At 38.6% G+C, this 25,293-nt stretch overlaps 1 protein-coding gene and 1 long non-coding RNA gene across 8 annotated transcripts in view; one reads left to right on the top strand and one right to left on the bottom strand.

The window, feature by feature from the left end:
* Positions 1–3,289: 3,289 nt before the first annotated feature.
* On the bottom strand, positions 3,290–6,400 carry LOC104087966 (uncharacterized). Of its 3 annotated transcripts, none has more exons than XR_011410330.1 (4): positions 6,122–6,390; positions 5,924–5,985; positions 3,842–4,454; positions 3,290–3,725 (listed from the first exon to the last, which is right to left on the bottom strand). XR_011410330.1 is itself a non-coding variant. In XM_070182343.1 (4 exons), the coding sequence occupies exons 2-4, from the start codon at positions 4,964–4,966 to the stop codon at positions 3,705–3,707; spliced, it is 957 nt and encodes a 318-aa protein (XP_070038444.1). In that variant the 5' UTR covers positions 4,967–5,985; positions 6,122–6,400; the 3' UTR covers positions 3,290–3,704. The 3 variants fall into 3 exon arrangements, 2 of the variants coding, with proteins under 2 accessions (XP_070038444.1, XP_070038442.1); XM_070182343.1 differs by having other exon boundaries at positions 3,842–4,158; positions 4,348–5,985; positions 6,122–6,400; XM_070182341.1 differs by having other exon boundaries at positions 3,290–4,158; positions 4,348–5,985; positions 6,122–6,400.
* A 2,798-nt stretch (positions 6,401–9,198) lies between these two features.
* Positions 9,199–25,293, top strand: part of LOC117274592 (uncharacterized) — a 41,366-nt gene continuing 25,271 nt past the window's right edge. For 4 of the 5 annotated variants that reach the window (XR_011410329.1, XR_011410328.1, XR_011410326.1 and 1 more), the window contains exons 1-2: positions 9,199–9,664; positions 24,772–24,835. This is a non-coding gene — a long non-coding RNA (uncharacterized lncRNA). The remainder of the gene's footprint in view (positions 9,665–24,771; positions 24,836–25,293) is intronic. The other variant, XR_004504720.2, reaches the window with a different exon arrangement.

The following is a 25,293-nucleotide window of genomic DNA, read 5'->3' as shown; positions in this document are numbered from 1 at the left end:
GACGAAATGGCCTTGCCAGCCTCGATCCCGGTCTTCATCAATACTCAAGAATGGGACTTTGTTGGCCCGGCGCATGAGCTTTATCAGTCCCTCCCCGGAAGATTCGGGGAGTGTATAAGCACATAAGGTGGTTTACGGTGAACGCATCCATCGATCTTGCTCACGAAGAACCGGAGAAGGATCACGATCCTCCACAGTGAAGGGTGAATTTGACCGAGGCATACCTCGTATCTTTTGCAGAAGTCGATGATGATCAGATCCAATGGGCCCAATGTAAAGGGATAAGTGTAAACACTTAAGTATCCCTCGATGTGGGCGGTGATGGCTTCATCGGGGTCGGGAACCACTACGTGCTTGTCAACCCAATTACAATCCTTTTTTACCGTGGGGAGAACATCCCCAGTGATCGAGCAGATGTACTTCGAGACCTCCTTGCACTGGCCTTGTACGGAGGAAGACTTTTCAACCTTAAAATCAACATTGACTGGATACCCTCCCCGGGGATGAATATTTTCAGATGAGGTTCCGATACTGGTTCCTCGACGGCAGTACGCGAAGCGGTCTCCTCGGCCTCGGTAGCCGGCTGCGAGGAGGAAGGAGTTTCTTTTTGGGGAATGATTTTTGAAGTCTTCGCCATTTCTTTGAAAAATTGAGGAAAATGAGGAAAAAAAGGAAGCTAAAGGAATGCACTTGATGGTTTGAGATGAAGACGAACAAGAGTTCTTACAAAAGATCTCAAATAACCGGGATATAAGTGCCAGAAAGTTTTGAAATTTCTAAGGTACGAGGGTAGAAGGCTTGGATGTAAATTTTAAATGAACAAAGCAAGAGGTATTTATAGTTTTTCAGTGGCGGTTCGCATCCAGGAATGGCCGACCGGCGGCTGACAAGCATTTAGTGCCATTAAGACTTGACTGATGAGACGTTTTGTTTGTTTTGTCGTTTCTGTCACGGGGTATCCAAGTAAGAATCAGAAGCTCATGTCGTTTCTCGTCGTCTACTCTCCAAAAAATGATAGGACTATCTGTATACGATCAAAATCGAGCTCGCCTGCGATATGGTAGATCAGGTTCGAAACGTGGCAATAAAGGGCTGAAGATCGACCCCAAGTCCCACCGCGTTAGAACCCGGGGGCAAAACGCCTGCCTTCGAAGAATATTGAGCCTGTGATCCCGGAATCGGTCCTAGCCTCGAACGAGTTCGAAGAAACATTGTTAACATAGCCAACAGAATGTCGAAATATCCGTGACCGGTCAGATATTACGGCGGAAATCACGGCACGTATCGATAAGGGATCCTTAATCAGTAAATCAAGAGATTTATTTACCGTTTATAGAATTGTACCTAAAGTAGAACTCCTCTACTATATAAAGGGGGTCTGATAATTCATAAGACACATTGTAACACGCACTCAAAAATAATACATTATTATTTTTCTTTAAGCTCTTATTCATCTGTATCTTAAGACCGATCGAAGTACATCCGATTCGAGGGTGACTGGTCTTCCAAGACTGAAATTGTCCAATTCGTGTGATTTGAACTTACTTTGTCGTTATTTATTTCAATTGTAATTTAATTTATCACTTTGTATCAAGTTAATCCGCATATCCTTAAAATCACTTACAAATTCAATTGTTATCGATTTTGAGGGTAAACAATCTTATAGTTATACCACTAAACTAGCTAGATCTAATAAAATATTTGAACTTGAATTTTCAGCTTCTCTCAAATGCGAATCAATTTCCTCCAAGTTATCAGTAGTTTTTTGTTAATTAATGATATTTTATAAATGTATATACAGCTCTAAGACAATGGGTTAAAAATTACAAAGTGTGCAAAGCCTCTATCATTTCTAACATGGAATCTACATCATTTACAAAGTCCATGTTGCAACAATAAGCTAGCAAAGAAACACATTTCTGTTTTATGCTATGTATGTTTCTAAGTTTGCCTTCAAAGATTCTATTGTTTCTCTCGGTCTAAATTATCCACCAAATGACCATGGCAATAGTGTTAGGATTTTTACACAATTAGTCAGTCAAATTTATTGTTTACTTGTCTTATTAAATATAAATAGATTATACACTGATTATATACAACTATACATATATGATACATAAATATCTATATCGATTATTTTCAATTTAAGCGTTTGGGTAAGTGGCTATTCAGGTTAAATTTTCAATATTATTCCAAAGCTTGTGTGTCTTTCTATGGAGTTCACCTCTTCTCCAGCTATGTAAGAAATTCTTGGGCTTCAAGAAAGCCTCAAAATCTTTTTCGGTCAAGGATGTAACTGACACCCTTCAAAGAGGAGGAGGAAAAAGAAATTCATCGCATTCAAACACCAAATTAAAAGGATAAAAAGGAACGAAATCAAACAAATAAAAATATAGAGTCGAACAATAAACCACTACTAAAGCATACTAAAGAGTTGCGTCCTATCAGAACATTAATAATGGGCGCGTAGAGGGCTAATAAACAAAGCCACAAATGTAGCTATCTCAAAACAATGAAAACAATAAGATAAAACTGAAATTAAATATGGAGGCATTTTAACCAATTTGGATTATTACCTTTTACATTTCGACCCCTGTTCGAGGAAACATCAAGGTGATAAAATGAGTCGAACTTGACCCAGATAGATGTAGGTCCCATCTGTACAAAATGAATTTAATTTCCTGGACATGCACACGATCCATTCATTATGATTACCATATACAACTACTCTATAACTTCTCCCCAGCATGCCTATGCCTAGCCTTGGATTCATGAAGCAAAACAAACTCTACCAAACTGAAAATACTTATTTCAGACCTTAGCTTTTCTTCAGCTTTTGCTTTAAACTTGTCAACCTGCTCCTTTAATTTGCTGCGTTACTTACTTTCTCCTTTACCGAATGCATATCTTAATTCTCCTTCCTTTTGCCTTCTGCACTGTAGTAATATTGAGCTATCTAGTGTTGGGCTTGAAGCTATATATATATATATATATATATATATATATATATATATATATATCTTTTGCAATTTAAGTAAGGATATGTAAAAAGATAGTTATGTATATTTGTGGAAGGTGCCACGTGTCCTCCATGCAACTTCCCAGTTCTAGTTTGATGAAATATATTCAGTGGCGGATCCAGGATTTTAAGGTCGTGGGTGCTCACTTCCTTTAATATAAAGTTGCTATCAATCGCATAGTATAAGTGCATAACTATTCGAATGCAAGAGCAAAAAGAGTTAATGTGAAAACTACTAATAGTATTATCATTACCAAAAAATACTTTGTCACAAGTCATAATGAACTACTAATAGTATTATCATTACCAAAAAGGACTTATAGTCACAATTCACAACTGTGATCGACGACTTTTCATATGCTGAAAACGATGAATAATGGCATCATTGTTCACAGTTGAGAATATCTTATGCTCTACATAGCACACTAAACAACTATTTAAAAATTCATCACCTATGTTATTGCGAAACTCATGTTTTATGTAGTTCATGGATGAGAAAGCTCGTTCCACAGAAGCAGTAGCAACAGTAAGAATGAGAGTCAACTTGATAAGTAAATACACAAGTGGCCAAGTTTGATGCAGATCTGACTTAACCAACACTTTAGAAATGTCACCAATTCCCTTCATGTTGAAGAACCTCTTGTCACGACTACGAGCATAAACTATAAAACTGTCAAGTTGGCAACTAAGATCCCGGAGCTTGTTGCTGTCAAATTCATTCAGATAATATTCAGCCAATTTCATTATCCTGTTCTTATCAAAATTACCAAATGAATTAAGTGGATTTAAACTAGCCATACTGAGAAGTAAGTCGGTACTCACATCATCGAAATGACTGTTAAGCTCTTGAAGATGCAAATCAATAACATCATTAAATATCTCAAAATGCAAATGATGAGAGTATGTAACATCAAGAGCTCTACGCTTTGACTTCCCAGGAAAATAGCGAGCGTCCATCTTCGGGATCAGTATCTCATGTTTATCACAGAAGGAAGAGACATCAACCATTAATGATTCAAATTCACTATTCCTCGTCGTTTGTAATCTTTGCTTCGTATGAGTGAGGAGTCCCATAGAATTGACAATATCTTGATCCATCCTTTGTAATGAGGAGCTCAAATCATTTGTCATCATTAGAACTTTTCACATCACGTGCAACATAAAAACAAATTCAAATTCCTTAATCTTAGTCATAAGACTTTCAGCAACAAGTCTATCAGCATAATTTGGACCCTCACAAGCAATAAATTCAAGAACATGAATAATTGATGAAAACAGGACAATGAGGTTATCTAACATTCTATAATGAAAACCCCAACGAGTATCACCTGGTCGTTGAAGCCCACGTTCTTGATTTAATCCTCGCCCAGTATACACTTCACCTGATATGAGCAACTCCTCTAATTTTTCAGCTTGATATTGTCGAAGCAAATCCCTGCGCTTAAAAGATGCTCCAACAATATTTAACACATTAGTAACTATACAGAAAAAGTCATTCACATCTGAATGCTTCACTACAAGAGCCACAAGTGTTAATTGCAATTGGTGGGCAAAATAATGAATGCAATGAGCCAATGGAGTTTCATTCATAATCAAAGTCTTAAGACCACGTAGCTCTCCTTGCATGTTACTAGCTCCATCATAATCTTTCCTACGTATTTGGGATGAACTTAATGAGTGATACAAAAGAAAAGAGTCGATTTTCTTCTTCAATGATTGAGCAGATGTATCATTAACATGAATAATACCAACAAATCTCTCAATTACTTCACCTTCTTTGTTAACATATCTCAAAACAAATGTCATTTGTTCCTTGTGTGATATATCCTTTGATTCATCAACTAGTATCCCGAAAAAATTTCCATCTAAGTCTTCAATGATAACTTTGATTGTTTCTTTGGCACAAGCATTAATAATATCTTTTTGAATCATTGGGGAACACATCATTTCATTTTTTGGAGTATTTTCTAATATAATGCGTCCAATATCCCTATCAATATCTCTATATCATTGCAAGAGTTCAAGAAAGATACCTCTATTTGTAGAAGATTAACTCTCATCGTGCCCACGAAATGGCAATCCTAGTCTCAAAAAAAATCTTGCCACATCGATTGAAGCACTCAAGCGACATCGAGACTCGTTTTTTCCTTTCTCGGATTACTTTTCAAAAAAAAAACGCAAATTGATTGTGATTGATTCATTAAATCAATCATCCTATTGAAACACTTGTTGTGGATGTTATTTACCTCGAGCTTTAAATCTTTTCATAGCCTTGTTCCAACCTTTAAAGCCATTTTTTGTAAAAGCATCCCCCATATTTCCATGACTTTCATGTTCATTTTTAAACAAAGAATAACACAAATAATATGCAGCATCTTTTGATATGTTGTACTCCAACCACTTTGAATGTTGACCCTTAAATTAACCAAGATAAAACTGACGCATTGTCTTCTCAAACTTAGTTTTAGGAAAATCATGACTCGCAGGCTGGCAAGGTCCCATTTAAATATAATATCTTCTAACTTCATCTCGTATATTAGGGCTATATTCTGCAATGGACTTCCTATCTCCCTGGTCAATATCAAGAGATCCTAAATTATGATCTGAAAGAGATATATCCCTTTGAATTTCCGAAATTATGGATGAAGCAACAGATGGATGAGTAGAATTAGAACTTGGTTGCCCAACTTTTGATCTTGTGACAAACTTATCCATCTCGACACAAAAGGTTGATGAAAAATTCCTACAAACAAGATTTAATTTTATTTAATTTCACCTGAAATTTACTGCACATAAGTTAATTAATTTCTATTGGGGAAACAATGCCCTTCAATCGACAACACAAACAATACGGCAATAACGATATAACTATTTTATCTTTCGAAAGACGAGATGAAAACTTACAAATTTTTGAAGCAATGACGATCACAATTTCTTCAATCGCACAACCCACCAATATTAATAACCTGCATATATTCTCAAAATTAAGTTTTGGAATCAAATAAGTTGGTAACAAAGACAATATTTTTCATTGAATATGCTTTCAAAGAAAAAACAATAAGCATGAAAAAAATTCAAAATAAAATATTTTTAATCTCTTACTTTAATAAAAATACCAAATCTTATTATCTTGTGATATGTTCTGATTTTGATATTTTTGTGAATGACAGGATAGTTTGCTAATTGTTCCGTCTTAGTTTTTCTCTGCTCTGCGTTTCCAGTGAGAAAAGTCAAGAAGGGTTTAGTTTTTAAAATTTTCTGGAAGATGTCCTTTTTTATTCCTAAATCTAATTAATATACCTAAAGGTGAAAGGAAGAAGGAAAAGGAGAAAATAAAAATCAGAAAAGGAAAATTTAGTTGAAAAACGGAGAAAGGTTAAAAAGTCGGTTGCAGCCTTCACACTAAAACCTAAAGGGAATAGGAAAAGTAAAACTTTTCACAAAAGACAAAAAGCTGACCATTAAAAATATAGAGGTCATTTTGGTGTGGAATACTCGAACCTTGGTCTTTGTCTTTAGTTCAGCTTTAAGCTCCACATCACCCACTAGTCATTTTGTTTCCTGGGTGCTCGCTAAAATATTATATCCGCTTTCTTGTATTTTTATTATAGCTATACAAAATTTACGTCAAGGTTAATGGGTGCTTGAACACCTAAAACTAGCATGTTCATCCGCACCCGCATATATCTACCTAACAGATCATGTCGTAGCGCTTCACTATTTCTTTTCTTCTTTTCCTATAAATTCCTATACATTATTACTATTACTTTACTTTTACTTTTACTACTTTCCTACTATTAATAAGAGGGAGTTTGAGGAGCTTAGGGTTGTCCTGGTTGCTGACCAAAAGGACATCTTTGATATTTTATTTAATTTATTCTTAGTTCATGCTTAAATTGGCGTTGTACATTATTAAGTAGGAGTTGGACCCTTATAGTTGAATTGACATAAATACCCAAGGCCACGGTCACTTGAAGCCGTTTTTCGTAAAGCGTGTAGGGCCTATCCTACAACTTTTGCCCCTGTTCTTCTGATTATTCTATTATGTTTCTTAGCACGTTTTTGTAAATAAGATGAAGTTTAAGGAATTTTACATGCCCATATGTGATGTCATGCAACATACAAATAATTTCTTTAGAAAAAATGTGTAAGGGCTTATTTAACTGACATATGTATGTGGGCCATCATATTTGCTCCAACTCTGCATAGGAATCAGAATAGGTCCATATTCCAGTTACTAATCATATTATCTCAAATTTCCTGATTAAACATAATATACTCTACTAAAACTAAACAGGAGACTTTAAGTAATACATAACGATTAGGAGTAACTTAAATGAAATACTTGGATACATTATTATATCTATTGTATGGGTTAAAAATAGGTTAACTTCTTATTAACTTTACTCATGATTTTTTAATTAAGAAATCGTCTAAAGTAAATTAAAATTTGCTGACATACAAACAATTTTTGACTTATAAAAGTACCATTGGTAAAAAAACATGTCGACTCCATTTTAAAAAAATTTAAGAAAACTTTCTAAACTGCTTCTTAAATTAAATTGGCTAACATATAGTAACAATTTTCAAGAAAATAGAAACATAACAAATTTATAAGAAAGTGCCTGTAGAACTATCTTTTGATTTTTAAAATATTAAGAAAACTTTCTAAATTTCCAGGAGTACTTCTTATAGTGAAAAAAAATATTAACAAATAATTTTTTTACACTTAGCAGAGTCATGAAAATAACTAGTTTATTGGAGAGGCTGTTTTTTTAAATGCAGCAATTGCTAGCACATATTGCAGAAGTAAAAATAGTTTGGAATCAAGTAATCAGGGATATTTTATGAGCTTGTGGCTTATTGGCCTGAAATTTTCATACAAAAGTTGCTATATTTAATAGTGAAACATCTTATCCAAAAATCTCACTCACATAATTACCTGTGTCAATACTAATCATAACCAAAATGGATAAGTTTGCCAAAATGAAAATAAGACATATGAAAAAAGTTTAATTACAAGGTACAACCACATAATTTTTAATTCTGTACTCCGGTGATGATTTGAATCATTACTTTAACGTTATGACTACTCTTGTGTTGTGACTTGAATATGCATCAAAACTTTCATTTTTAGAACAACAATATGGAAAATTCACCACTAAAGCCCCAACTTTTTTTAACATCATCTAACCCTATGAAGATGGTAGCAATCAATTTTGTCGTTGCATACTTCTGTCCAGTTCGACTAAAGCTAATACCTTTCACAACCAGTAATTTTAATTTGTACTCAAATTTCACCATTATTCGTTATTTAGTAGTGTAAATGAGTATCTTGCAGTCATACAGATTCAATATTGCAGTATAGGAACATACACATACTTCAGGCAAATGAGCAAACACCTTACGCCCCTCTCTTTAAACTAAACAAATAACAAATAAATCTTGGTAAAAAACCTATCCCTTTGCACGCATGACCTGTTTTCCAGATTCCACAATCAATAGCAATTTTTTGCGGACAAACACAAAAAATAGTGGACCAACAATTTATCCAATTGAAACATTTTCTACCTAGCAGAGATTCCGAAAATCAGAAAAATAAGAAAGCAAAACTTACCTTATAACTATACAACGAAGCATATAAATTGAGCAACAAGAGAGAAGACTGGAAGCAACAAAGAAAACTAGAAGAGGAGTTGAACAATTATGCGAATCTGGAGGAACACGCGTGCCCCGTTTTTCAGAGTCCACAATCAATCGTAATTTTTTGCGAACAAACACAGAAAATAGTGGATCAATAATTTATCCAATTTAAACAATTTTTACGCAACAGTGATTCCGAAAATTAAAAAATTAAGAAAGCAAAACTCACCTTATAACTATACAACCAAGCACATAAATTGAGTAGGAAGAGAGAAGATCGGAAGGGACAAAGAAAACTGAAAGAGGAGTTGAGCAATTATGAGAATCTAGAGGAAGAAGTTAAAAAGGAAAGTGAAATACATAAAATTTGCAATTAAAATTTGCATTACTATCATACTATTGATATATAAACGATATAAGCGACTTTGTAGATTAATGCAATACTACTCATATGATTAAAAAAAGTTTAGCCTTATTGTGTTGGAGCTCAGCACGAGCCTACAGCCACTAGTACTATATATATATATATATATATATATATATATATATATATATATATATAAGTGAGCAAAGTGTACATTGTAGCGTAGATTGTACGGTAAACTTGGATTTCTCTCATTGGTGACTAAATTGTGCCCCCTCCTCTCATAGACACGTGTTCTTTAGAAAGTTCATCTTCACCCTTTTCAATATCAAACCCCAGTTTCCAACTTCTTTTCTCTGCGGCTGCTTCTTTTCTCGCTCTTTTTAAATGTTGCTTCTCGAATATCGTCAGGTGGTTCTCTGAATTTCACTAATTTCCTCGCCTTTTAGGACTTAGAGAGTGAATCTAATGTATTTATTTTTTTGGAGCCTTGGAGGTCTATTTTGGTGGTTCAACTCTTGCACGTCTTGGCCATCTCTGTTACCATTAATTGAGCAATTATATTCTCAGATCTTGGCAATGATATTCATATTGCACGGGCTACACAAAAATTGTGAATTTAAAATGAATCAGTTTGGGTAAGTTTTTCTTCATTTTGTCTGTTAGTGCTAAAGGAATTTTGGTGGATATCTCTTTCTTTTCTGTTCTCGAATAGCTATTTGTTGGATTTTGTACATAGACATCGTAATTGTATCTGATTTGCACATGCATGTTTGACGATTTATTTTTATATTGTATAGTCTCTGACTTCTGAATCCGCTTTTTGAGATTTGCGATATCCATAAAATGCCTGATAAAATCTTCTTAATTAGGAAAACTTTGCCTAATTCTAAATTGCTGTATTCTGATTTTAATGGATCTATTCAAAATAGTGAAAAACATGTCTTATTAGACAGTAATAATGAAATTCTGTATCTTTCTACGTGTATATATATGTTATCTTTATTCGATGCTTTTGATGAGTTTGTAACTTTAACAGTTAGTAGGTGATATGATTTTTTCTTTCATGTGCTGGAATTAGACTTTTTTGAGTTTAGAGTTTAAAGATCACGATTTTAGAATTCAGGTTCAAGGTTATGATTGTTTTCTTTATCGATACCTATTATATTTCGTTGTTGCCTATTTTGTCTTATATGAGATTCATACAGATGATCCTCGATCACTATTATAGCACCGCGCGTGCACATTCATTCACCCAACATCATGTGCACATTTATTCACCTAAGGTGTTTGATGGCAAGATTCCGTAGACTTCCTGTAACATACTCATCTATCATAGCTGAACAATAACATTTGCCTTATCACCCAAAAAGAAAATCATAGTTGAACAATAAGCTTGCTTCCTTTTTGTACTTCTGTTACTCAGTCTTCTTATTCTTACCCTGTTTCATACATTGTTTTTGTTGGCTAATGTGTTTACCCGAAAAATGGATAGAGTTGAATTTATACGTAGTTCCAAGGATATGTGGCGTAACTTAATATAAATTACAAGGATAAATAGAAATATAAATATGGATTGCAAAGAATGCGAAATAGATAAGGTTGTAAGGAAAAACGAATCTTAGGATTCAACAAGTAGAATCAATTTTAGAAACCTGAAAGAACGATTCTTTATTGTGGGGGAATATAGCGTTTTTATTACAATGTATGCCTGAAAAAACTTGCCATTTCATAAATGATAACCCTGCCCTTTATAATAGAGAGACCTTGCTCTAAGCATAATAAAACAATACTCAGTGGGAGACCCATGATAAATCAGCTTTTCCATAATTTTTGCCAAGATTCTTGCTAATGGGATTGCAATGGCTTTTGTCTGTGAGCTCGATCTTGCCTCGAGCCCTCGATCTTGGTTTGAGTTCGATTCTGACTTGAGCTCTCGATCTTGGCTCGAGCTCGATTCTGACTCGAGCTCTCGAATTGATTTGGGGTAAATGTTAGTTGGTCTCTAGATCATAAACATGATAGCTTTACTCTGCGCCATAGTTCGATTTGGATTCGAGCTCGAAAACGATGTCTAACTCGACATGGATCGGCCCCTCGGGTTTGAGGCTTGTTTGTTCCATCTTCGGAGTCAGTTCGATCGATCATCGTTCGGAGTCAGTTCGATCGATCGGACGTGCGAAGACCGAATTGTATTTCGACCGTATACAGATAGTCCCCTCGTTTTTCAGGAAGAATGTGGTGATAAACGATATGATTTTTTAATGGCTCGATCGGATTATAACCTGACGTCCCCATCGGGCTCGATCATGACGCATGTGATAGCTGTCCCATCGGTTTAGTCTTTTAAGGCATTTAATGTATGTCAGACGGTGGTCGGCCACCGCTGATACTGAACCGCCATCGCTTAAGCCTATAAATAACCCTTCCTCTTACCATTTAACACTTTTACATCTTCAATCTTCCAAATTTCCCAAGTCCCTTTTCGTATTTTCTGATTTACCCGCAAATCTGTGATTTCCCAAAAGCTCCTCTTCAATTCTAACAAATCTTTGTTACTTTCTTCTATTCCTCACCTTTGAATTCGAAAATGGCGAAAACATCACATACCATTCCTCAGAAAGAGAAGGCTTTATCTTTACAGTGTGCCGCCGATGAGACACCGGCAGAACCACGGCCTGAGGAGTGCGTTCCTGGGGCGTGTGTTCTTACTTCTGATTTAAAGGTCGATAAAGGTTCATCGGTCCCTGGCCGGTGTGAGCCGGTATCTAGGTACATGTGTTCGATAACCGAGAAGCACCTCAAACAGCTAAAGAAGGATTGCAATTGGGGTGAAAAAGAAATAATAGTTCCTACTCCTAACGAAGATATCACTTCTTACGTGAAAGGGTTTTTGAATGTGTATATTTACCCTTTCACTTTAGGTCCCCTCGATTCCGTTATTATTGACTTTTGTCGTCAATACCAGGTAACCCTAGGTAAGGTCCATCCTTCTTTGTGGCGAATCGTTATCCTGATCCGATATTTTGTGAGCAAAATCGAGGGGATGCCGTTCACCCTCGACCATTTTATCTGATTGTACCGTCCTTGACTTTTTCGAGGAGGGTTAATAAAACTTCAACGCCGGGCTACCAAGGCTCTGTTCTCGAGCATTGACGAGGACAGGGATCGGGGTTGGATGGGCAGGTTCGTTCGAGTGAGGACTTCGGACCTGATTCCGACTGAAAAGATGCCCTTTCCCGAGGAGTGGAATATGAAACGTAAGTGTGATCCTGCTGTTACTTCTACTTTGTTCTTTCATTTCTTCTCTCATCGACACTCCTCCTTTTGTGATGTAGCGGTTCCCTGGATGCCCGGAGCAGTTCCCGATCTCAAGAACTGGGCACGAGCTCTTGTTTCGACCTCCACAAACGCCGAGCGCTCATGGCGTGATTTGTCACAGGGTCAGTGGGAGGCCAAAAATCTTGGTAAGCCCATTTCTCGTACTCTTTGATAATTCGAACGAGGTGATTTTCAAATATTTTATTAAGATTTTCCATATGAAGGTTTGGGTAAAGACGCGGTTTTGAGGCCCTTGTCCAACGAGGAAGAAATCTTGGCCTCTGTCCCAAAACCGGTGAAGGGAAATAAAAGGAAAAGAGCCTCCGTTCCCGAAGATCCAAAACCGAAGAAGTGGACGGCTCGTAAGCCGAACAAGAATGCCATTCCTTTGACCGTGGAATCAGTTCTGCGTCTAAGGGATGAAGATGAAGATGATGAAGAAGAAGAAAATGATAGGTCCGCGTTGGTGGCCCGAACGAAGAGAACCACCGATGCCCCATCGGCAGCTGGATCGATGATGCTACATGAGGCTCTGCCTCGAACTGAGGATATACCGGAGAAATATTCGGGTGGAGTCCCCGAATTATCGGAGATCAGAGACGCATCTTATCGGAGCCAACGGATGGAGGATATGACTGAAGGGGCCCTCGAATCCCTTCGAACCGAAGAGAATGATCCAGGTGATTCATTTGGGGCAGCAGCAATCGAAGATTCACCTGCCTTTCCCGCTTTTTCCGCAGGGGTGATTCGGGAAGCCCAAGCTCTAGGGGCCCTCGATCTAGACATGCCTCACGATGGAGAGGATCCCTTTCTTGACCTGTTTACCGGTATCGAGGACGTTGCCGGTACTGATGATGAATCGCATCTTTTTCACGGAGTGCGGCAGGCTTTGAATCAGGTAAGCTTTTAAAATTATTTTGTCGGTACTACCTTTATGTTTACTTTTCGTTAACTTCGTTTTTTGTTTCTTTGTAGGCAGCGACAGTTCATCGGGAAGCATGTTCTCGGTCCCAAAACGAGCTGCGTCGATACGAGGCCGACCTTCAACGGGTTACTGATGAGAGGAACTCCCTAAGACTTCTCTTAGGTCAGAGAGAAAAGGAAATAAAAGACCTCCGAGCTAAGTTGGCCAAGGATTACCAAGATCAGACCGATTTGTCTGAGCTGGTAATGATACTTTTGAAAGTCTATAGGCTTGATACCGGAACGATGGCTAACTTTTCGGTCTCACAGCTACAGCAAAAAATCGAGATGATCGGGAAGCTTCGTGAGGAGGTCGATGTAATAAAAGCGGAGTCTTTGCAGTGGAAAGAAGATATGGACCTCTTTGCTGTAGAAAAAGAAACTGCTCGAGCCCAGTTATCATCGGCCGAAACCCAACTTCAGAAAATGAAGGAAAAAGGCCTGGTTCAAGCGAGAAGAATAGAGCTTGAGGCTCGGTTGGCCTTTGTACTTGCCAAGGCCGAAACTGATGCCGAAAAGGCAAAGGCCGATGCGGATGCACTCGTGGCAGTCTATCGGGTCAATGCTGAAGCTGCCTAGGTCCAAGCAAGAGAGGCAGCCGAGACCGCCGATACTCGAGCACATCGGGTAGCCGAACTAATTAAGTGCCGATCCCGAAGGGAAACCCTCGAGGAGATCTATGCTGGTGGTTTTGATCTCCCTGAAGAGATAAAAAGGGCCAAAGAGCTCGAAGCTGATGCTGAAGCTCTGGTTTCCGATGACGATGATGATGACGATGGTGATGATGGGAGCAAGAGCAGATCCGAGAACGGGGGGGAGCCCGATAAAGAAGAGACCGCTCCTGAGGATGACCAAGAAGTTTAGTCCTTAGTTTTTACGGTGTAATCAACCATGTAGATAATTTTGTATATTGATAATTCTGCCGACTTGCTTCTGTTTCGTGAAGACTTTATTCACGCCTTTATGAATGTTTTCACAAGGATCTAAACAACTTAATCAAATTTGGACTTCGTAGTCTCTATGATCGATCGAGTATTTTTTTAGACTTGAAGTGATGTAGCCCTTAGGCTTATTACTTGAGTCAATGATTCGAACTCGAAGAAATATAGCCCGTAGGCGTAATAGTCGAGTGAGTGCTTGCTCGAACTCGAAATGAAAGTAGCCTGTAGGCTTATTAGTCGAGTGAATGATTCGAACTCGAATTAATGTAGCCCGTAGGCGTAATGGTCGAGTGAGTGCTTGCTCGAACTCGAAATAAAAGTAGCCCGTAGGCTTAGTCGTCGAGTGAATGATTCGAACTCGAAGTAATGTAGCCCATAGGCGTAATGGTCGAGTGAGTGCTTGCTCGAAATCAAAATAAAAATAGCCCGTAGGCTTGGTCGTCGAGTGAATAATTCGAACTCGAAGTAATGTAGCCCGTAGGCTTAATGGTCGAGTGTATGTTTGCTCGAACTCGAAATGAAAGCAGCCCGTAGGCTTAGTCGTCGAGTGAATGATTCGAACTTGAAGTAATGTAGCCCGTAGGCGTAATGGTCGAGTGAGTGCTTGCTCGAACTCGAAATAAAAGTAGCCCGTAGGCTTAGTCGTCGAGTGAATGATTCGAACTCGAAGTAATGTAGCCCGTAGGCGTAATGGTCGAGTGAGTGCTTGCTCGAAATCGAAATAAAAGTAGCCCGTAGGCTTAGTCGTCGGGTGAATGATTCGAACTCGAAGTAATGTAGCCCGTAGGCGTAATGGTCGAATTTATCTTAATTATATTTGCGTAATAAATCTCCAAATAGAGGAATTTTTCTTGGGTATAAGATGTCGGTAAAGAGGAGAACTTTCTTTGCAAGTCACTACACATGTGTTCATGTTTCGCCCCTGGGTTTGGGCCAATCTACATAAGCATGGTTCGTTTTGACCATTTGGCTCTTACAACTTTTCCTATTGGAACCCTATTGTTGCGAAATAACTTTTTTGCATTTGAACTTGATATATTTGAGGGCCTAATGCCCCCCCAGTATTCGAGGTCGATTGTAAAGAGGCCTCAGATACTGTTGTAAGTGCATCACGATCATTGGTTGCCTCGTTAAAAACCTTGCCGAAAAACTCATTTGGGATAAAACCGGTCTAAGGGGAAAAGAGTGCAACGCGTGCTTTCAGATCTATGGCTTCGTATCGAAGGATCCATCTTAGCTCCTGATCGGACTTCTGCAAGGGTCATTTTTGAAATGTAAATGAATATGGAGGGGTCGTACCTTAGCAGTAGTATCGTTTTAGATGTGACACATTCCAATTGCTTGATAGTTGTTTGCCGTTTATAATACCGAGCATGTATGATCCCTTTCCGACGTTCTCGAGAACCTGATATGGTCCTTCCCAGTTCGGTCCTAGTTTTCCTTTGTTTGGATTTCGGGTATTGAGGGTGACTTTCCTTAGCACTAAGTCCCCGGGTTTGAAATAGCAGAGCTTGGTTCTTCGATTATAATATCTTTCAATTCATTGCTTTTGAGCGGCCAATTGGACGAGAGCAGCTTCTCGTTTTTCATCCGATAATTCGAGGCTAGTATTCATAGCCTCGTTATTTGATTCTTCTGTTGTGTATCGAAATCTGGCACTGGGTTCGCCGACTTCGACTTGTATCAATGCTTCGGACCCATATACTAAGGAGAACGGGGTTGCCCCCGTACTGGATTTTGACGTCGTTCGATATGCCCAAAGGACTTCAGGTAGGATTTCTCTCCACATTCCTTTAGCGTCGTTCAGCCTTTTCTTTATGATCTGAATGATGGTTTTGTTCGTTGATTCGACCTGTCCGTTCCCACTGGGGTGATACGGTGTTGATAATATCCTTCTTATTTTGTGATCTTTGAAGAATTTCGTCACTTTGCTGCCCACAAATTATTTCCCATTGTCACATACTATTTCGGCGGGTATCCCGAATCGACATACGATATGATCCCAGATGAAGTCTATAACTTCTCTCTCTCTTACTTTCTCGAACACCTGTGCTTCGACCCATTTAGAGAAATAGTCAGTCATAAATAAAATGAATTTAGCTTTACTTGGTGTCGATGGCAGAGGGCCGACGATATCCATTTCCCATTTCATGAATGGCCATGGGGATAGGACTGAGTGAAGTTGCTCTCCGGGTTGATGGATCATTGGTGCAAACCTTTGACATTTGTCACATTTTCGAACAAATTCCTTCGCATCTTTGCCCATATCGATCCAATAATACCCTGCTCTGATTATTTTTCGGACTAATGGATCGGCACAGGAGTGATTCCCACAAGTGCCCTTGTGCACCTCACGTAGGATGTAATCGGTATCTCCTGGACCCAAGCATACTGCTAATGGTCTATCGAATATCCTTCGGTATAGCGTTCCATCTGAAGCCAACGTGAATCGAGCAGCTTTGGTCCGTAGGGTCCTTGAATCTTTAGTGTCCGATGGGAGCTTTCTGCTCTTTAAGTATTCAATGTACTTATTTCTCCAATCCCAGGTTAAGCTTGTAGAATTTATCTCGGCGTGACCATCTTCGACCACGGATCTCGAGAGTTGAACGACAGTCCCCGAGCTCAAGTCACCTTCCTCGACCGACGATCCCAAATTCGCAAGTGCATCCCAAATCCCAAATTCCTACATAATTTCCATGCTTAAATCCGTATAATACACCATGTATTTAACTTACAATAGGTGGGAATAACTTACCTTGACATAGATGATGAAAACCCCCCACTTGAAGCTCTCCAAAAATTGCCCAACCAAGAGAGAATGGAAGAAAATGGGTCAAAACCCCGTTTTAAAGAAACCTCACTGCCCAGCACGAATTCTGCTTCTAAGGTGCGAAGGCCGCTTCTACGACAGCCGCTTCTGCGACTCCAAGTCTCGCACCTGCGAGAAACCAAGCCAAGGTCGCTGGCCGCTTCTGCGGCCCTCATGCGTATCTGCGCCCACGCTTCTGCGGCTCTTCGTGCTCAGGTGCGGTCCCAGCCTTCCCCAGCCAATTCCGCTTCTGCGCTGCCTCTTGGCCGCTTCTGCGGCTCCGCACCTGCGGCCAAAACCTCGCAGGTGCGGTTACACCAGATACCAGCTGCCTCATCATTCCTTTAGTCCAAAAGTTGATCCGTTAAACATCCGAAAAACACCCGAGGCCCTCGGGACCTCAACCAAATTTACCAACACGTCGCAAAATATGACACGAACTTGCTCGAGGCCTCAAATCACATCAAACAACGCCAAAACCATGAATCGCATCCCAATTCAAGCTTAATGAACTTTAGAACATCAAAGTTCTACATTCGATGCCGAAACCTATCAAATTACGTACGATTGACCTCAAATTTTGCACACAAGTCACATTCGACACTACGAACCTTCTCCAACTTCCGAAAATTGGAATCCGACCCCGATATCAAAAAGTCCACTCTCGGTCAAGCTTCTCAAAAACCTTCAAATTTTTAACTTTCACCAAATGACCCGGAAATGACCTACGAACCTCCAAATCCACATCCGGACGCGCTCTCAATACTAAAATCACCATACGGAGCTATTCCCAGACTCGGAATCCCAAAGGACATCAATAACATTGAAATGCACTTCAACCCAAATTTATGAAATTCTTCCAAAACGCCAACATTCCACAATAGGCGCCGAAACGTTCCCGGGTCATCCGAAACCTGATCCGGACATACGCCCAAGTCCAAAATCATCATACGAACCTGTTGGAACCTTCCAATTCTGATTTCGAGGTCGTTTACTCAAAAATCAAACCTTAGTCAATTCTTCCAACTTAAAGCTTCCGAAATTAAAATTTTCTTCCCAAACTAACTCCGAACTTCCCAAAATTCAATTTCGACCATACGTGTAAGTCATAATACCTGAAGTGAAACTACCCAAGGCCTCAAACCACTAAACGACGCGCTAGAGCTCAAAAATGACCGGTCGGGTCATTATAGTATGAATAAGGCCGGTGATAAAGGACCCCCTTGTTTAACTCCTCTTGTTGAGTGAAAGAAACCTAAAGCTTAGCCATTGATCAACACTGAGTACCAGTTATTAGCAATAAGATTCCACACCATGTTGATGAAACATTAAGCAAATCCCATTCTCCTCAACATATGTATTATATACTTCCAAAACACCCTATCATATGCCTTTGCCGTATCAAGTTTGATAACTACATTGGTAGGTTTACCCCTTAATCTTATGTCAGTGACAATCTCTTGTGTTAACAAGATGTTCTCAAAGATACGTCTCTCCTTAACAAATCCTGATTGATTTGATGATATCAAAGAAGGTAGAATCTTTTCCAACCTATCATGAACCACTCTAGAAATCACCTTGTTTCTAAAGTTGCTCAAAATTATTGGTCTGAGATAAGAGAATGTCTGGACCATGGGGTTTTTTGGCAGCAACACAAGGTTCGTGTGTGTTATAGATTTTGGCAAAGATCTTCCTCCATAGAATAGTTTCAGCATGTTGTGTATATCTTCCCTACTATGTCCCAACATTCTTGAAAGAAAATGCCAGTGAAGCCATCATGACCACTTGCACTCTCACCACTCAGTGCAAAAACAACTCCCTTTACCTCTTCTCTTGTAGGAGTTCTACAAAGCTCTAAGTTCTGCTCAATAGACACCATGGTAGGAACATTGTTTAGAAGTTCAAAGCTTGTAGGATCAAATTCTTGTGTGAACTGCTTCTGGAAAAATTCAACTGCAATCTCAGCCATAAGATCTTGTGAATCAATCCATACACCATCACTATTTTGAATTCTCTTCAATTGTAGCCTCTACCTTTTACCATTGACATGGTTATGAAAAAATCTAGTATTTCTGTCCCCTTCTGCAAACCATGACATACGTGCTTTTTTGTTTCCAATACTTCTCTTCAATGCTCAAATACTTCTTTAGCTCAGCTTGAGCCTTTTGAAGTACTATTCTATTCTCCATAGTTGGCTCTTTCTTAATCATCATTTCCTTCACTTTAACCACATTTTTCCTGATAGCCAATTGCTTGAAGATATCTCATAAGTTACCTTGCTCCATTTAGAAAGTGCAATTTTAACCCTCTGTTGCTTCTACTTGAATATAAGGAAAAGATCTCCAATGAAGTCAGCCATCCAATTCAGCCTAACTACCTCCTTAAAAGTTTCATGTTTAGTCCAAAATTCAAAAACTTGAATGGTTTGACAAATTGCAAAGCCTGATCTCCCCAACTCATCAGAAGTAGAGCATGATCTGAGCTTGTTCTAATGATATGCTCCACTTCTATATTAGGGAACAAAGACTAGAAAGGCAAATTAACAAAAATTCTGTCCAATCGTTTGAAAATACATTCAGCATTTGGCCTCCCATTCCACCAAGTGAAGAGGCAACCTTTATATCCAAGATCAAACAATCCACATGAGTTAACACAAAAAGCAAAATCTTTATATTCTGGGGGGTAGACTGGTAGTCCTTCTATCTTCTCCTCTTCACTAAGAACCATATTAAAATCTTCTCCAACCACCCAACGAAGCTCCATGTCACTAGCAAGATAATACAGATTGTCCCACAATTCTAATCTTTCCAGTGATGAGCATTTTGCATATACAAAACTCATCATAATGTGCTTACCAATATCCTGATGGTACACCTTGATAGTCAGATGCTGCTCAGTATCTATCAACAAATCCCATTCCACCACAATATCAAAGAATAACCATATTTTTCCATTGACATTTGATATTGTAGCTTCCATACCTAGCCTCCTCCTGTAGTTCTGAATATACCTGGGCTTTTGAAAAGGTTCCATAAGAGCTACAATGAAAAAAGCATGTTCCCTTTGCATGTTGACGACTCTCTGAAAAGCCTGTTGAGTCTTAACAGATCGTATATTCCATATTAATGTTTTGATCATCATTTATTCATTGAGGCTGCCCTCTTGGGCAAGATTCTTGTAGGTGGTAGTGGTTCCTTATTTTGTGTTTGCTCCTTCCCTTTCTTTCCCCTTCTAGCAGAAACTCTAGGTAAAAAATCTTCTCCCCTAACTACAACGTTAAAGTTCCCAGTAGTTGACTCATCATCACCTTCATCTTCTAATTGTTGTTGCTCCACTAGTGCATTATGAATGTCCACAGGCAGAACATTGTGTGTGATAATATCATTTAACACCTGATTGGGAGATTTCAATGGCACATTGATCTGAATTTGCATTGAAGATCCAGTGCCTGAAGCACATGCCATAGGTAGTGTCTCAATTACACATGAGTTCCTAGGGACTATAACTTTCTCAATTTCATCATGTGCCCTCATTGTTGCCTCCTTTAACATTTCAGAGTTCTTCTCCATGACCCCCAAATTCTCCTGCATCACTCTAAATTGAAGTTCATATACAGAACCAAGGTTAGGGTTTACTATAGCTGGAAGTATTGGAATTACTGTTCCATTAAGATTAGATGGATTCCCATCGGCTGTCTCATGTTCTGACCTCACTGAATCATGTAGCACCTTAGTATGAATTTCCCCAACCTACACACCACCTGAAACTTCCATCGGATCATCTTTAACAATAGCCAAAACCTCAACAACATCACTAGGGTTTACTGTTGCATTGGCCTTCCTCTTAGCCGAAGCTTCCACAACTGAATTTCCAGTAGTTCTAGCTTCTTTAGATGAACCTTTATCAACTCTAGCTGGTGGAATTGGTTGCTGCTTGTTTGAGCTCAAGCTACCATTAACCCTAGTTTGTAGAACCCTAGGGTTTACTGTAGCACTAGTGTTACTTGTGTTTGTTATTTTTTCCAGTTGTCCTTATTTTCTTTGCCTCCTGTAGTAATTTTTGTGTGTATTTGTGCCTCTATATTATCAACTTCATCACTCCACAAAGATTTCCCAGAATTAACTTCAATATTTGTATCCTTCTGCCCAGGATCCTTATAAGTTTGAGAAGGAATCTCATGACAAGAGTGGTCAACTGTAACATTGGGCTCCCTAAGTTCTTCCTTGCTCGTACCAAATTGCCTATGCACCCAATCTATAGTAGACTCCTTTCTAGCAGCCTCCTCAATCCCTGTAGGAGTAGGATTAGGAGACATTGCCTTAGCCGCATTTTGAACCCAATTCTTTCCTGGACTAGTTATCCCAATTGGTTAACTTTGACTTTAGGGAAATATGACTTTTATGGTCTACCTGCTACGTGAATTCTGTGTGGTGACGACGTATATGCAAGGTGACAAGTGTATATGCGCTGTCATGGGTTCAATAATGCGGGTGGGCTATTTATCATTATGTCATCATTTATTCCATGTTATATCTAGTTGCATGCTTTGATTGCTATATGTCATTACTTGTTATTGTTGCCTTTACTTGTTAACTGCCATTTATTTGTTACATGTTTCTATTTATTCATTCCTTGATTATTAACCGCTTTACCTGCTATATTCTCTCACCTGTATTAAATGAACGTCAATACTGTTTCGTGCCTTTACTTTCCTTTACCTTACTTGTTGCACTTGATTATGTTATACCCGATTATGTGAGCCCGTGGATATTCTTGCGTTAATGACTTGGCGAGGTTCGTGTTGGCTTACGATATGAGGGTACTTTGTGAATTTGAGTTGTTGGTTGTTCTCTGTTTGTACTCGTAGGTCCTTGGTGATTTAAACACCCCAATTCCTTTTTATGTTAGGATTTTGGAATTTGTTGTATTGAGTTGTTAATGTTATTGAAATGATATTGGGATAGGGTTGCTCACCGCAACATATATTGAAATAAAATTGGGATCAGGTTGCTCGCTTGTAATTACCCTACCGGTCATTTTGTGTATTTGAGCCCCATTTTCCCTTTTGATACTTCACACATGTGTATTTGTGGTTTTATGACTTGCGGGGTTGGTTAGTTTTGTTCCGGGAAGGTTTTGGATTGATTTGGACCCTTTGGTTCTTGGTTTAGAAGCTTAAGTTGGAAATGTTGACCGAAGTTTAGCTTTTATAAAAACGACCCCAGAACGGTGTTTAAATTCAGAGGTCCCTAGGTTGATTTGACTTATTTTACCGAAAGTTGGCAATTTGGGGCTTAGAAGTTTCCCTAAGTTTGACTGTAGGTTGAATTTGCGGCTATCGGGTTCGAAATTTGGTTTTGGGACTTGGAATAGGCCCATTTTTCTAGTTGGAACTTATTTGCAAAATTTGTTGTCATTTGAAGTTGGTTTGATAGGATTCAGACGCTTGGTTGTAATTCTAGAGGTTCTTGAGTTTTCTTTTGAATTTCATGCATTTTGATGTTCGATTCGTGGTTCTAGTTTTTATTTTGGTATTTTGATCGCGCGAGCGAGTTCATATGATATTTTTCGACTTGTGTGGATATTTGGTTTGGAGCTCTGAGGGCTCAGGTGAGTTTCAGACGTGTTTCGTAATGGTTTGGACTCAATTCCAGGTTGCTGGTGTGCTGGTGCCTCAGGTGTCGCAATTGCGAGCACCAACATCACAATAGAGATCATAGCAGGGGGGCCTCAGGTGTCGTATTTGCGATACCTAGATCGCAATTGCGAAGAAGTACCTGGGCTGGGTAGGTTCACAATTGCGACTATTTTGTCGCCTTTGCCATGGGAGAAGGCTTCGAAAATGCGAAGCCAGTGTCGCAATTGCGACTTCCCATTAGCCTGACAAGCACCGCAATTGCGAACCCAGTGTGGCAAATGCGACATCTTCGCCTTAACAAAAGGGCTGAGAAAACGGGATTTCGTCTCATTTCTCTTATTTTAGAACCCTAAACTCGATAGGAGGCGATTTGGAGAGGGGATTTTCACCTACAATCATTGGCTAAGTGATTTTGATCAATTTCCAACTATATTACATGATTATATATGAGATTTAACATCAAAGTTATGAGAATCAAAGAGAAATTTTAAAAAATTTTGTCTATATTTTGAAAAAAATGAAAATTTGGGATTTGAGAATCGAATTGGACTTGGTTTGAATACAAAACACATATATGGACTCGTGGGGTTATGGGTATTCAGGATCTACCCTTAGACCCGGGTTTTGATTAGCGAACCTGGGGTTGACTTTTGGGAAATTGTGTAAAGATCTTAGCCTTATTAATCGAAATTGATTTCTCTTGCATTGTTTCATGATATTAAGTCGTTTTTGGTTAGATTTGAGCTGTGCATAGGAAAATTTTAAGGAAAAGCAATTTTTGAGTATTGATCTGGCCTAGTTGAGATAAGCGTCTTGCCTAACTTTGTGTGGGGAAAACTACCCTTAGGATTTGGTTTTTTTTGTACTATTTGAATTGTGTGGAAGACGTGTACATGAGATGACGAGTGTGTACACAGGCTTATATGTGGTATTTGACCAGTTTAGACTCTTAGGTTACTTATAAACACTTAATTGAAGTTATTATTATTCGTTCTATCTTTCGTTGTTACTTTTACTCTCACATGCTTTAGTTGAAATTGTCATTACATGTTCTAGTTTCCATCGTCAAGTTACTCGTATGTGCATTTGCTTGTAGTAGTTGTTACATGCCATTCCTTCCATTGTTGAGTTATTGTCATGCATTTACACTTAGTCGCTATTTCATGCTATCTCTTTCATTGTTAAGCTTATGTCATGTATTTTAATTGAAAGTTTTCATTTCATGAGAATACCTTCATTGTTGAGTTATTGAAGTTGTAGTTGTGAAAGCTATTAACACATTGTGATTGAAGTTGTTAATTGTTGAGATATATTTCCTTGTTGAGTTGTTTCTCATCACTTTTGTTGTTATTGAGATTCTTGTACACATTGTGGTTGAGCCTTGGACCATATGTTGTGGTAACATTGGTATTGTTGATTTTGGCAATGTTATGGCATATGGGCACGTATGGTGCGAGTTGATTATTGTGTTGTGATATTGATGTGCATGTGGCGATATAAGGATATGGTTTGATGTGCATGCGGCGAGATAACGTGGGGTTTATACGCGTGTTTCTAGTAAGGGGATTACTTGAATCCACGTGGTGAGATAAGGGGGCTAAAGCGTGTGTAGCTATTTTGGGAAAAATATTTTTCAAAAATATAAATGCAAGGCTCACGCGGCGATATAAGGAAGATTGTGATCGTGACTTGTGAGGTAACTTAGTATGATTCTTGTTGTACATTCTATATTGGAAAGGCTTGATGATTTGAATGGTTGTTGTTCTTGTTTCCTTATTTCCTTCCATTTGTATTTTTTGATTGTAATTGGTTACTTGTTGTCTTTATCACATGTACTCTCTTATTGTCATTTGTTGCTTTAATTTCATTGTTAGCCTTGTATTGATAAATTGCTTTATTGTCCTTCCATTGCCTTTATTTTCCGTTGTTAGATTATATCAATATCTAACACATGTTTATATGTCTAGTAGATGTCTCGACCTGGCCTCGTCACTACTCTATCGAGGTTAGACGTGATACTTAGTGGTACCATTGTAGTGTACTCATGCTACGCTTTTGTACATTTTTGTGTAGATCCAGGTACATCTGCTATTGTCGGACGCCAGTGAGTGGACCCAGTTACTTTGGAGACTTCAAGGTATACCTGCTTGACACTCGTAGGCCTCAGAGTCACCTTCTTCTTTTGCCTTACGACTGTGTATCTACATTTCAAACAAAGTTGTATTTAGAGATTACTAGTACATTCTCTTTAGAGCTTATGACTGAGTTTCACCGATTTTGGAAACATTGTGATTGTTGTACCCTTTGGGTTTTATTATGATAGGTTACCAGTTTAATTTGATATCTAAATCAATATCTCTTCTAAATTCTCAATGTATGTTAGGCTTACCTAGTCTTAGAGACTAGGTGCCATCATGACATCATAAGGTGAGATTTTGGGGTTGTGATAAGTTGGTATCAGAGCTCTAGGTTCATAGGTCCTACTACTCCTAAGCAAGTTTAGTAGAGTCTTGCGGATCAGTACAGAGACGTCTGTACTTATCTTCGAGAGGCTACAAAACTATTAGGAAATTTCCACTTCCTTGATTCCTTATC

This window comes from Nicotiana tomentosiformis, chromosome 8 (assembly GCF_000390325.3).
Source record: "Nicotiana tomentosiformis chromosome 8, ASM39032v3, whole genome shotgun sequence".
NCBI classification, from domain to species: domain Eukaryota; kingdom Viridiplantae; phylum Streptophyta; class Magnoliopsida; order Solanales; family Solanaceae; genus Nicotiana; species Nicotiana tomentosiformis.
The sequence above is the reverse complement of the archived record's forward strand: the minus strand, read 5'-3'. Positions and strand labels throughout refer to the sequence as shown.